Source organism: Macaca thibetana, chromosome 8 (assembly GCF_024542745.1).
Source record: "Macaca thibetana thibetana isolate TM-01 chromosome 8, ASM2454274v1, whole genome shotgun sequence".
NCBI classification, from domain to species: Eukaryota; Metazoa; Chordata; class Mammalia; order Primates; family Cercopithecidae; genus Macaca; species Macaca thibetana.
Genome location: NC_065585.1, coordinates 27,313,005 through 27,328,001, shown reverse-complemented (window position 1 = coordinate 27,328,001; position 14,997 = coordinate 27,313,005). Strand labels below are relative to the sequence as shown.

The 14,997-nt window shown below is 41.1% G+C and overlaps 1 protein-coding gene across 1 annotated transcript in view; it reads right to left on the bottom strand.

Annotated features, from left to right (window-relative positions):
* Positions 1-882: 882 nt before the first annotated feature.
* Positions 883-14,997, bottom strand: part of EXT1 (exostosin glycosyltransferase 1) — a 313,319-nt gene continuing 299,204 nt past the window's right edge. The window contains exons 9-11 of the mRNA XM_050802103.1: positions 9,201-9,361; positions 6,710-6,881; positions 883-1,422 (exon numbers count right to left, since the gene is read on the bottom strand). Of these exons, the coding sequence (XP_050658060.1) occupies positions 1,237-1,422; positions 6,710-6,881; positions 9,201-9,361 (519 nt within the window). The 3' untranslated portion in view covers positions 883-1,236. The remainder of the gene's footprint in view (positions 1,423-6,709; positions 6,882-9,200; positions 9,362-14,997) is intronic.

The window sequence follows — 14,997 nt, the reverse complement described above, 5'->3', positions numbered from 1 at the left end:
TCTTTTCAGCAAGAAGCATAACTAAACTTCTCCACAGATTTAAAAATTAAAAGTACAAGAAACTGTATTCACATTTGTTGTTATTTTGTTTGCCAGATTCTTGCTCAAAACAATGTTTGACCAAAAATGGCATCAGGGTCCCAATGGCTAGACACCTCCTCAGTTACTCTGCAGCAATCCTCTCGTTCATTGGTGTGCATTTCCACCTTATTACCCCTGTTTCTTTCTCGATAGAGAAACTCTGAAACTTGAGATTTTCACAAACATTAAAGAGTTCATTTTGTAAATAATCTGTTCTCCCCAATATATGCATTCTTCCTTGGCTTCTAAACCAAAGCCTTTTCCCAGTGCTACACAGACTTAGGTCAATGGTTGAATCTATAACCGTGCCCACACCCCTGCAAGTATTGGGTTACTGTTGTGGGTCTGTATTTCCATCTCACTAACATGCTGGTGGGTTATCCAGATGAATCTTTGTGCAAACTGAACATTTCTTAATTATACTAGTGTTTTCTTGGTACTAATACTAATTCCCCCCACCCCCCAATGAAAAATGATTATCATATGTATCTACCTCAAACATAGAGTTTTCAGTTAGAACTGCCTACCTGGAAGTCGTCATACTTTCTTTCATGCAGCGACATTTTAGAGATAAAAGTTCAAGTGGATTTGAAGATTCGAAGTGGAAAACAATTTGCACTGGCAAAGTTGAATAATGACGTTACAACTTATGCTCAGCTATTTCTTGATAATGGGTAGAGTGACTTATTGTGTTTTCCATGAAGTCTGAACTTTTGAAACTGCAGGACACCCTACATGGCCATGACAATGATGTCTGTGGGAAAAGGAATAGCAGCTTTGAAATATTCACAACCAACACAATTTTGATTAAACAAAGAACTCTGGTTTTTAATAGTTTTGATCATTAAAAAAGTTTAAACCTGCATAGCAATCATTTCAAAAATAATTATTTAATGTTCCATAATTAAACTGTACACAACCTAGTCTTGGGACACAGAAGCCAGTGAGGTGAGTTTGGAGCAGTCCGGTGCAGTCCCAGGAGCCAGGAGTCGAGTTCTCATTGGCCTTTTTTTTTTTTTTTTGTCGTTCGGCTCATCTAAGTTTTTGGATAGTTGGCACAATCTGGCTCTGCTGATGAGTGGATCTGCACTGGGAAGAGAAAGCAGCTTGACCCCCGTCCCTTCTCGCTTCCCCTCCCCCACTTGGCCGGATTCCTCAAAGTCGCTCAATGTCTCGGTATTTCTTCCTCAAAATAGAGACCTGGTCTTTAAAGAGGACGGGGTCGAGCCTCATCTGAGAGTGGATCAGCGGCATGTAGCCAAACCAGCTGGCAAACGTATTCATGCAGCTCTGTCGCTGGGCAAAGTGGTCAGGGTCAGCCCAACGGGAAGCCCGAGAAGTCTAGGGAGAAGGAGAGAAACAAGGATGATGATGAGAGAAATGCAAAGTGAGATGGAAACACTGCAGAAAATGAAGTCAGGCAAATGAGCGAGCAGCAGAGCTCGAGGTCTGCCCCGGCCACCAAGTCTCACCATCTATGCACCTGCTGAAAATGCAATCGCTGATGCTGGTTTTTCCCAAGGTATGCTACGTTCCTCAGCATTAAAAACACAGTAACAAAGATTCATGTTGACTTTAACTCTCTAAAATTTATTGACTAATCCTCTGGTCAGTCCATGACTTAGCAACTGAAGCTCAAGTACTACAATGACTCAATTTAAAAATTCTCTTTGCTCTTGGGACCAGGTACTAAGATTAACGATGTGTTTATGCTTTCAAAGATAGTTTTCCAAATCCTTCCTGTTTACATAGTTGATTTAGAAATACCAACCAACTTTGAGAAGTCTACTTTGAGAAGTCTATCTTTCTATCCATCACTTCCTCCCTTCTACTATCTCTTTACGTTTATAAGGGTCCTACTAAATCCTTTGTTAAAAGTTCACGTATATAGTTGAAGAACAAAATAGCACCTTTTACATGTCAGTCAAGGCTAGTGTTAGGCAGCATCTAAAATACCATTTTCTCTTCTGTAGCCTTCCCATTGACGTGACTCCATGAGGATGAGAAGGGGAGATTCAGTGGTAAATAGGGCATGTTGCTGTAAAACTAACTTTATACTAAAATCTCAAAATTCTGTTCTTCTCTTAACCCAAGAATTGTTGGCTTTCCTATTCAACTAAAACTCCCAAAGGTTACTTTTTAAAGGGCAATCAGCCCTCCAAAGAATCACTGCTCACCCAGAATAGAAAAAAGATTAACTTTCGACGAACAGAAAAGATGGCTACCATCTTTTTAGCTCTCTGTGTTGCCCCTAAAGTTGGTTAAATATTTTTAGATCATGCAAATGATTGGCATTGATTTAAAAAGAATGCCTTAAATGACTGGAGTGCTGAAATTTAAATAGAATGACTAAGCACATTGTCTTTAAATCCTTGTTTTTATGAAATATGGAAAAGATGGGCTGCCCAATTATGGGGGAAAAACCCACAAGCCCATTTATGCCAACAGGCAACTCTTTAATGATGTATATGTATGCATGTGTGTCCAATGTGTTTGCTGTGCTCACATTGTTAGAAAAACACTTTCATGGGAAGATACATTTTAGTGCGAGAATCAGTAAGAGTCACTTTAAAATCCCAGTGTCAACATGCTCAAAATAACATTGAAGATAAACACAAATGTCAAGTTTTCTCTGAACAGCAGAATAACAAACAAAACACTATTTGTAAAGTGTTTTCATGGAGTTCATTTGAATTTCACAACAATCTGGTGAAGTATCTACCCAGGTAATAATATCCCCATTTTATAGCTGAGGAAGCAAGTTCAAGGAAGTGAGAGTTATTTGTTCAAGGCTAGAGAGCGGCAGAACTCAAGCTTCATTCTTCAGCCTTTATATGAGGAGAACTCGATAAATCAGAGAAAGATATCAAATGGAGCTGACTGGTTAAGTTCATATCAGAGTAGACAGTCCTAAATGTAACTTGTGTTGACCCTAAATGGATATGGGTTTGTGGGCCTTTTTTTTTTTTTTTTTTTTTTTTTAAGGCAGGATCTCACTCTGTCACCCAGGCTGGAGTGCGGTGGCGTGATCTCAGCTCACTGCAACCTCCACCACCCGGGTTCAAGTGATTCTTGTGCCTCAGCCTCCCGAGTAGCTGGGATTACAGGTGCACACCACCACGCACGGCTAATTTTTGTATTTTTAGTAGAGATGTGGTTTTGCCATTTTGCCCAGGCTGGTCCTGAACTCCTGAGCTCAAGCAATCCGCCTGCCTTGGCCTCCCAAAATGCTAGGATTATAGGCATGAGCCACTGTACCCGGCCTGTGGGCCATTTTTGATTGGCCCACTCATTCCCAAAGGGTGCCGTACTCAGGCAAAAATACTCATATATGCAACTAGAAATACTTTCTAGAGTTTACGCTCATTCTTATTAAAAAAAAATTTTTTTTTTAAAGTTTCGTTGAATCATTCAGGTTATCATTTTGCTTCTAGATGTTAACATTTATTTTGAGTCAACCAACATCTATTAGAAAAGATGTTTTTCTTATGTAATAAAAGCCTAATCTTAGAGGATGATATCCATTTACTTTACTGGTCATACAAACATTAAATAAATTACTGTGTATGATGGAAAGAAGGGGGGCAAATATAGTATCTGAATACACCTAGTTAGACCTAAGGTTAAATTTAGATTTTTCTGTAAAGATGTAAGAAATTACTAGAAATACTGTTTGGTAGAATTAGAATAATCTATTAAAACAGCACAAATCCACCCCATAAGAAGCCTTGTATGACTAGAGTTGCCTACTTACTGAGTGTTCTGAAGAACTCTGAGTAAAAAATATTTTTAAAATGTCATGTCTTTAAATAAGATAATATACAGTCATGCACCACATAATGACATTTCAATCAATGTTGGACCACATAGATGACTATGGTCCCATATAACTGTAATACTCTATTTTTATTGTACCTATTCTGTATTTAGAAATATTTACATACAAAATATTGATCACTGTGTTACAGCTGCCTACAGTATTCAGTACAGTGACATGCTATACATGTTGTAGCCTAGGAGCAATAGGCTACACCATATAGCACAGACGTGGAGTAGCCCTACACCATATAGCGCAGGTGTGGAGTAGCCCTACTACACCATATGGCGCAGGTGTGGAGTAGCCCTACTACACCATATGGCGCAGGTGTGGAGTAGCCCTACTACACCATATGGCGCAGGTGTGGAATAGCCCTACTACACCATATAGCGCAGATGTGCAGTAGCCCTACACATATGGCACAGGTGTGCAGTAGCCCTACACCATATGGCGCAGGTGTGGAGTAGCCCTACACCATATGGCGCAGGTGTGCAGTAGCCCTACACCATATGGCGCAGGTGTGGAGTAGCCCTACACCATATGGCGCAGGTGTGCAGTAGCCCTACACCATATGGCGCAGGTGTGGAGTAGCCCTACACCATATGGCGCAGGTGTGGAGTAGCTCTATACCATATGGCACAGGTGTGGAGTAGGCTGTCCCATATAGGGCTGTGTAAGTACGCTTGATAATGTTCGGAGGGTGACAAGTTCGCCAAATGATGCATTCCTCAGAATGTATCCTCATTCTTAAGAGATAAATAAAAATGTAAATAAAAATGTTTGGGCACATAATAGACGATACATCTTGCCTGAATTCGAATAGTCTCTCAGCCTTAAACATTCTTACAAATCCTCTTATCTGTTCTTTCCATAATTAGAAGGAAACAGAATTTTCCACCAGACTCTTGCTAAGGACAGCTCTTTCGTCATAACCAATACCTAGAACAGTACCTGATAACATACTAAGTACTAAATAACGTTTTATAAGCTTTAAATTATTTATAAACTTTACATTTTTGCTTACTAAATTTAGTGAATGAAAAACTGTCAGCTTAACTGAGGCCTAGCTAAGATTTCCTTTGCAAAAGCTATATTTGTATATGTTTTCCAATGCCTGCAAACAATACTCTCTTTAACATTCGTATATGTTTTCCAAGGCATATGCAAATCCCCTCAAAATTGAACTAATATAACCAGGTTAAAGTATGTTCATTCAGATTAACCTCAATCCTGTTGGATACTCCATGATTTAACATGGGTGAATCTTAATGCTGTTTCTTAAGGTTTTTTATCTGTTTTTTCTTTTTCTTTTCTTTTTTTTTTTTTTGAGACAGAGCCTTGTTCTGTCACCCAGGCTGGAGTGCAGTTGCATGATCTCAACTCACTGCAGCCTCTGCCTCCCGGGTTCAAGCGATTCTCGTGCCTCAGCCACCCGAGTAAGCTGGGATTACAAGCATGCACCACCATGCCCGGCTAATTTTTTGTATTTTTAGTAGAGATGGGGTTTGGACATGTTGGCAAGGCTGGTCTCAAACTCCTGGACTCAGGTGATCCGCCTGCCTCGGCCTCCCAAAGTGCTGGGATTATAGGTATGAGCCACTGTGCCTGGCCAAGGTTTTTTATTTCTTACATATAGTAGGGGCTCTGCTCAAGATGAATAAAGATAGATGAAATTCAGCATATCCAGATGGACCTGATACCAAGACACCGGGGTGTACAAGGACAAGCAGTGGAATCCACAGACCCTGGGATTCAATTCCCAGTGACAACTTGTGGCAATATGCTTAAATTCACTAGATACTAGTTTTCTTATTTGTAAAAAGAAAATGTTGGATTCTATTTCCTTGAAAATATCTTTAATACTACAATTTTATAACTCAACACAATATTTTACTTCACTTTTATTTCACATATTATTTCAACTGTGTGAGGTAGAGTTCACCATTTCCATGTTAAAGATGAGTCAACTGAGTTTCAGAAGGAAACTGACTTGTCTACAGCTTATAAACGCTGATTCTAGAACTGAAAATTGAATATTGTGACTCCTGCTATGTCACCAAGACACAATTCAACTCAACTGCAAGCACCAGAAAACTGTGTTAAAGAGAGTATTGTTTGCTAGACATTAAATAAGGTACCTACAATCAACTTCATAGGTTATTTGTAGGGCTTTAATTCTGCAGAGGGCTGAATGTTTGTGCCCCCTAAAATTTATATGTTGAAGCTTAATTTTCAATGTGATATTTGCAGGTGACACCTCTGTGGGATGATTAGGTCATGAGGGTGGAGTCCTCACAAATGGGAGCAGTGCTCTTATAAAAGGGACTCCAGAGAACTCTCTTGCCCTTGTTTCTACCATGTGAAGACACAATGAGCAGAGGGCTGTCTATGAATCAGGAAACGGTCTCTTGCCAGACATGAAATCTGCTGGTGTCTTGATCTGGGACTTTCCAGCCTCTAGAACTATGAAAAATAAACGTCTGTCATTTAAGCCACCCAGTCAATGGTATTTTTGTCATAGTAACCCAAATGGACTAAGACAAACTCTAAAGACATATCTTTCTCATGTCACCTTAAAGATTATAGGACAGCTTTATATTCTTGGCATAAAGATACTCTTAACCTGTGTCTTCCTAATTATCCCTGCACCAATCATACACTCTTTCCTAGCTTTCCGATGTGGTTCATTTCTGGTTTCTCCTCATTATATGCTCCTGGGTGGAACATCTAGAGGTGCATGAGTCCTCATTACCTGGGGCTGAACCACCAGTGAGTGAAGCAAGGGAAGAGGGCTCTTCTACACTCACTTACCTGTCCCATCATTGTCTCCTTATACTGCTTCTTCTGGGTCACTTTGATTGGAGGCAATTTTGTCACAGCAGACACCAGGAAGTTCATGAGAATGTCCTCACAATTGGCCAATTGGTCCACCATGTTCTTCAGGCTGGCTGGCAGGTAATGGGAGTACAGGTAGTGATAATATCTGTAAAAATCAAAGATGGGTTTCACAGGGGGCCATTATCACATGATGACAAGTGGACTTCTGAGACAGAAAACACATACCCATTCTTTGAATCCCTAAACATGTCATGAATGGTGATGACAATGATAATGATGATGATGATAACTATCACTTCTACATTACTTGTTATATACCAGATAGTGTTCTAAAGTGTTTTACAAGAAATGCTTCATCTAGTCTTCAGAAGGAGCCTAAAAGGCAGGCTCTATTATTACTCCCATTTTACAGATGAGGAAACAAGGCACAGAGATACAGACATACAGACATTGCTTGCCCAGTCTAACTCTAATATCAGACTGGTGAGTTAGAAAGAAAAACTAAATACTTAGATGGCAAGAGAAGTTATTTACACATGATCTATATATTATAAAGCTGCTTAACAATTTTAATCATTGGCTTAATCAGAACTGTATTCAATATTATCCCTTGACTCTGAGTCCAACAATAGACTGTTCTATATTTGTGCCCTTAAACCATACATATTTCAATCCTGTTAGAGCAAAATCTGAATTAATGGGGTGGCCAATCATAATAGAAAACCCATAATTAATTTGAATTATTTCTCATCCTACTGTTTTTAAAATGTATTTATATACATATAGCATATATTTATAGGAAAAATCATTTGGGTGAATCAGATTCTTTTGAGTGGTGGTGGCAGAAGCAATAGGAACAATGAACTTTCAAGAAGTGAAATCTTGAGACCAAGAATCAGTCAGCCTAAATGTTTGTGCCTTGAGCATTTCCAAGCTATCCCTGAGATAGCAAAATTCCCTATTCTTTACTAAAAAAGACTAAGGCAAGATTGGTGTGTTCACCTTTACTATGACAGAAGAGCGGGGATTTTGTTACTGGTTGAGTGGGGAATGTTATCTATCTACACTCGCTACTTTGGTAATCTTACTCCAGTCCCCTGGCTTTAAAGATCAAATATATGCAAACAACTGCCAAATTTGTATCTCTACCTGTGAGCTTTTTCCATATATCCTTTTGGATGTCTTAACATATCCAAGACTGAACTCCTATATTTTCTCTGATATTTGTTCCATCTGTAGCTTTCCTCATCGAATCTTCCAGTGCTTCAGGTCAAAAGACTTGGAGTCATCAACTGTACATCCAGACTGTCTAGACATCATGCTAAATCATCTTCAAAACAATCTGATCACTACTTACCACAGCCACCATTCACTTCCTGGTCCCAGGATCTCACCATCTCTTGCCTAGATAATGTCAATCACCTCCTAATAGGGCTTCCTGCTTCAACTCTAGGTCTCTTATAGCCTTTTCTCAACATAGCATCCACAGTGGATGCATAAAAGAAAAGGTGGATTTCTCCTCCCTGTTCAAACCCTGTCCTCCTCCCCTGTCACTTAGAGAAAAAGTCAAGTCCTCATGATGGACATCAAGGTCCTGCCGGATTTATCACTGTGTTAAAACTGCCTATAGCATTCAGAGTACAGTGACATGCTGTACATGTCGAACCCTGTTCAAACCCTGCCCTCCTCCCATATCACTTAGAGAAAAAGTCAAGTCCTCATGATCAAGGACATCAAGGTCATGCATCCATGCCCCCTGACTTTTCTGACTTCCTGTCACCCATTCCACCCAGTCACAGTGGTCTCCTTGATGGTTCTCCAGTATTCTGCCTCAGGGCATTTATTCTCACTGTTCTCCTGGCAGAACACTCTTCCTGCACATATCCTCTTGACTAACTTCCTGTCCTTCAAGTCTGCTCAAATCTCACCTGCTCAATTAGAATCACCCTGGACACCCCCAACCTGCCCCATCTCCACCTTCAGAACTCCTGATCCTTTTCTATACTTTGTCTTTTGTTATATCACTTATTTCCTTAATAAACTACGGAATTATTATGTAGACTGTCTTCCTTTGTTAGAATGTAAGACCTGCATTGGCAAGGAATTTTTTCTACTTTACTCAATGATGAATCCCAAGCACCTAGAACAGTGCCCTTGGGTGCTGACTTAGGTATTTCCTTTTGTTGTTGTTATTCTAAATATTCAGCTACCTAATATGCCCTGAGTGTATTTTCACACTTCAGACCAACTGAAAATGTGACTCTACCATAATTTCTGGAAATGAAATATGCCAAGAGCTTTCGGTTTCAAAAACACACATTTGACACGTTAGCAAAACTTAAGTGGGGATACAGACTAATTTTCCCTGATGTTGTTAACAAGATTTGGCCTTGGTTCCTATTTATGCAGCAGCCAATATAAAAAGCTACGTAAAGTCTGTAAGAGACATGTCCAGATTCCTCACTTGTGGTAAATAGCAGCTCCTGTCAACACCATGGAGTAGTCGTTCGTCCACTTTGACGTGTATCCCCACCGCTCCTTAGAGTTATCCCAGAAGTGGCTACGTGCGGGGTACCCCACAATCCTCTCGGGGAAGCTCTGCCACACTGTGAAGGCAAAATCCACCTGCAGGCAGAACACAAGCCAAACAAGCAATCAACAGCGTTAACAAATGTCAACAAAACATGACCTTCCCCCCACTAATTCATAATGCAAAATCCTGGGACTGTGTCGAAACATTAATTCTATGTATTCATCACCAAATTAAACTGACTGCTTGACATTTTGCCCCATAATTATGCACATTTTAATGTTTTCTGTTAAAGAAACTTCAGATTAGTGTGGAAATGAAAGGAAGAAAAAACATTTGCTGATATGCCCTTTAAAAATCCAGTCTGTTCAAGCTAAAACATAAGTCGAAAAAGCAGTTGCTTCTTTTCCCCCTCCCTCAAAGGTGCATGTGACCTGATTCACATGAGACACAAACACATCTGTTTTATAAATGAGACACTTCCCATGTATATCCAAAGAATGAATATACAACATATATCACACCCAGCATATATCAAAGCCAAAGTGCCTAAAATAAAAGCACCCTCTTAAGAGTAAGAGAAATGACATTTGAAAACACAACAAGTTCTAACAGGAATACAGAGCAGATATCATAAAGAAAACATAATTCAGGCCTCTTAGGTTTGAAGATGCACAGTTTAAGAGAAACGAGAAGAAAGCATCCACAGCGAAAATCACTAAGAATAAGTGGGGACAAGGCCAACTGAAGCCACAGGATTATTTTAAAGGAAATGCAGCTAAATGTCTTTCCAGTGCTTATAGTAGCCCAAAGCAGGTACTTCTGAACCTGCTATAAACCAGCACTTACAGTTAGCAAATGCTCTGTTTTCAAATGCATAAACTCACTTCTGATTTCTATGCTCATTTGATGAATGGTAAGTCAAAATAATAAACAGAAAATAAAAATAACAAAAATAGTGCCAGCAAACCATCATATAATGCTCATAATTGTGAAAAGCTTATAATACAACAGGCGTAGCTATAGGTGCTTATCCATTTTAACTCATTCCATCCTCACAATACCCCTGGGGCTTTTACATTCTTCAGTTTACAGAAAGGGAAACTAAGATATAAGTTCAAGTAATTTGCTGCACTAATAAGTGGCAGAGCCAAGATTCAAACTCAGGCAGTCTGGTTTCAAATGTGCTATGTACTATATCATAACTTCTCTTTTGGCTCTGTTACTCTAGTGTTAAAAGCAACTTGTCTCTTTTTTTTTTTTTTTTTTTTTTTTTTTTTGAGACGGAGTCTGGCTCTGTCGCCCAGGCTGGAGTGCAGTGGCCAGATCTCAGCTCACTGCAAGCTCCGCCTCCCAGGTTTACGCCATTCTCCTGCCTCAGCCTCCAGCGGCGCCTGCCACCTCGCCCGGCTAGTTTTTTGTATTTTTTTTTTAGTAGAGACGGGGTTTCACCGTGTTAGCCAGGATAGCAATTTGTCTCTTATACAGGTTATGATTCACCTCATAATCTTTGCCCTATCTCTTCTTGATAAGCAATACAAATGGAAATTTCATCTGTTCTGCAAATATTTTGAGTCCTGGCACTGTGATGGTAGCTGGGGAAGTGAGTGATGCTGCTAAGTCCAGGTCCTACCCTCTCAGAGGTTCAAAAGCAGGACCTGTGATGGTTAATTGTACAATGTGACTATACCGTGAGGTGCCCAGGTGAAAGATGATTTCTGGGTGTGTCTGTGAGGGTGTGTCTGGATGAGATTAACATTGGAATCTGTGGGTTCAGTAAAGCACACTGTCCTCACCAATGCAGATGGTCAGTACCCAGTCATCTCAGAGTGTGAATACAAAACAAAGGTGAAGGAAGGAGGAATTCACCCCCTTTTTCTTTTTGCCTGCCCGATGAGCGGGGACATCTAACTTCTGTTGCCCTTGGGCCGGGATTTACATCATTGGTTCCCTGGTTCTCAGGCTGTAGGATTCTGTCTAGAATTACACCAGTAGCTTTCCTGGGTCTCCAGCCTGCAGATGGCAGATCGTGAGATTTCCCGGCCCCCAGGATTGTGTGAGCCAATTCCTCATAATAAATCTCTCTGTCAGAGTATGTATGTATGTATGTGCATGTGTGTGTATATATATATGTATATATATAATATATATATTCTATTGATTCTGTTTGCCTGAAAAATCCTAATACACTGCCTTATCTTTAGATAAAGAAGACTTAAAAATATGGCCTGTTCCCCAAAACTATAACATCCAGAGGGGGCCAGGCATGGTAGCTCATGGCTACAATCCCAGCACTTTGGGAGGCTGAGGTGGGCGGATCATTTGAGGTCAGGAGTTTGAGACGAGCTTGGCCAACATGGTGAAACCCTGTCTCTACTAAAAATATAGAAATTGGCTGGGCGTGGTGTTGCACGCCTGTAATTCCAGCTAATGGGGAGGCTGAGGCACAAGAATTATGTGAATCCAGGAGGTGAAGGTTGCAGTGAGCTGAGATGGTGCCACTGCCCTCTTATCCTGGGCGGCAGAGCGAGATTCCATCTAAAAAAAAAAAAAAAATCCAGAGTTGGGGGAAAAAACAGGGTGGTGGAACCGACATTAAGAAAGTTTGGTAGGGAGCGTGTTATCTCAAAGTTAAAAGATAGCAGAGGATGGGGAACATCTGCCAGAAAATTGAAATTGGGTTGTGATAACCTGTACCTTTTCACTAGTGGTCAATACTAATGGCACCAACTGATGGGATAGTATACTATGTTGCCTGTTGTCAAAGGATCAGCCTGCCTGACAGCACTCTTTGGGGTTTTCTATTATTCTTTGAAAAGGAAACACATGCACCAGCAACTACTACAGAACCCAATGGGGTGTTCTCATCACATGAATTTCTTACTATCTTAAAGCTGTTTCAAGTCATTTCAAAGGAACTCAAAAGTAAATTCATATAAAACTATGATTCTTGTGATAGCGCTGCTTTCACGCAGATTATTAACACATCAAAGAAGGCAAAGGTCAGTTTAAGGCCCTTTCTCGGAAAAACCAACATCTGTTTTCTTTTGAGCAGCGTTTGCAGCAATCCAGATAAATGTAAATAACTATAAACCAACTATAATGCCCTTTATAGGATGCTGCTTAAAAATCTATCCTCAATGCTGCAGAGAGACATTTAAACAATCTGAGATCCTTAGAGAGGAAAAAAAAGTGAACCAACATCTATTCACCTAAAAAAAGAGAAAAGAGAAATCCTTGCCCAGGACCATTTTAGGCAACAGAACCACTCCACTGATCAGCAGGCGAAAGCAAACCAGACTGCCAGCCTCTTAGATTTACATATCATTTTCAACCCACGTTGACTTCTAATTACTTCACATACAACACATGTTCCTCCCAGCATGCACTGAGTGGTTGGAATTGCTATTCTTTGAAAAGAAATTCACCAGCATGAGGATGCATCACAGCAGTTGAAAGTTATTTCACCATGGGATAGGGAAAAACAAATCCTAGAGTGAGACTAATTGCCTTGTGCCCAGGGGAAGATAGAAGATGAATCAATACTTCAGGTCATAGGATGATTAAGGTACATGCTGTAGTTGTCTTGACCATTTGTTGCCCCATGGTGGTGTGCTGCTTTGCCTGTGTTTGCCCTCCAAAATCCACTGTCCACTCTTCTTGTCTTGCCCTGTGCCCTCGGATAACGGACCCCTAATGACTGCATCACCTGGTTGGGTTAGGTCAATGGGAGTCACCAGCAGGAAAATCGAGACAGGACAGAGAGAGAGGTCAGTGTATCTCTTCACTGCTCCCTCTCTCCTTTGCCATTAGAGTTCTGGCAGTAGCCATGTCCTTCCATGATCATAGCACTTGTAGAGCAGACTCTCCTTCCTAGTGCCATCTCCCAGGGCCTTTGAAAGAAGGAATTCCTTCTCTCACTCCTTCAGGCCAAAGGGAAGAGCTGCTTCCTGCTGTCATTACTTACCAGGTGCCTCATTCTCTCTTATGGGATCTTTTAACCCCATCTACATCTCCCTAAGGAATCCAAAGTTCCTTCATTTGAATCATCTGATTTGAATTCAGTTTGTTGCCAGGATTCAGATGCATATAGCCTGAAACTGTGTAACTGAAGTACCTGGCATGGAGACCAGGATAAAGAAATCTCTCAATAAATACTTGTTGAATGAATGTGTTCCAGTTTCCCTTGCAGAAAGTGGCAGAAAAATGCAAGCCGGAGAGACCTGTACCCTGTATTCCATAGCTATCTTTCCCTTTGAAAGTTAAGCTTATCAACATCCCTTCCTCCTGCCAACCTACACATGACACAGTTGGCGGTGTGCCCACCTTGAATCCCCAAAGCATGCATCCCCCACCCTGCCCAACCACTCATTCAACAAGTACTTATAGAGCTTTGGCTGCACAGAAAGCATTTTAACAAGGTGAGGCCCAGGACATTTTGTCCTGGGATTATTTAGGTTGCCCTTTGACATGACATCTATGCAACGCCATCTAATGGCACCTCGAAAGCATCTGTGGAATTTCTTTTCTTGTTTGTTTGTTTGAGACGAAGTCTCGCTCTGTTGCCCAGGTTGGATGGAGTGCAATGGTGCGATCTCGGCTCACTGCAAGCTCTGCCTCTTGGGTTCAAGCGATTCTCCTGCCTCAGCTTCCTGAGTTGGTGGGACTACAGGTGTCTGGACCATGTCCGGCTAATTTTTGTATTTTTAATAGAGACGGGGTTTCACCATATTGGCCAGGCTGGTCTCGAACTCCTGACCTTGTGATCCACCCGCCTCAGCCTCCCAAAGTGCTGGGATTACAGGCGTGAGCCACAGCACCCGGCCTCATCTGTGGAATTTCGAGAAGGAGACACTGAGTCCACCTGCCTAGGGCCAACACTGAGTCCTGGCTCTGTGGGCAGCAGGCCATTAGAACTAGACTGGTGTCCAGGAAAGCGCAGGTTACACTGATGTTTACATTAAAAGGAAAATGATTGTGAACAAAAAGGAAAAAAAAAAAGGAAGGGGAAAGGCATAAGTAGTTGCGTCTCCATGCTTTTTAGTAGTTGCCATTAATAATGTATTTCTCATATACTCCATTTTTATATAGCTGTCTTTTGTCCCCTGCATGGTTTAAAGGAAGGTTTCAGAGATCAATACTCATTCGAGTTGTAAAAATTGGTTTTCTACCATATCTATCTTTCCTCCTCTCTCTCTCCTCCGCACGCATTCTTTAGGCAATCTTATTTTTGGCACAAATACCTGAACATCTGAAATAGGAATCTCCATCACAGCCTTAAAGTGAAACCGTTTGCTCTTGTATAGGTGAAAGAAAATGAGCTCTTTAAACCAAGACAGAAAAGCTGCCTTTAGAGCCCCAAATAGAGTCTCCCAATTGAGACAATAGGACACGTGGAGAGGAATGGGATTGTCGCCTCTGGACAGCATGGTTTCAACATAATGCAGAACAGGCACCCTCCCCCTTCCCCTTGGTTCTGCACGCCTGCCCACAACTGTGCTGTTTAAAAACAAAAAAGGAGGGCAGGCCTGGAAGGAGAGGTGAGGCCCAGTTATGCAAATGAGGATCCAATTAGCAGAGACAATGAAGGGGAGATGCCCTCCTCAGAGTGCCAGGTGGCCGCAAGGTGCTAACAGGAATCGGGCTGATTACAACCACTGCTGTAGGAAGTTTTGAAAAATGTTTTCTAGTTCTGCCAAGGCACGGCTAAGAGAAGCACTAGTATTGTGCG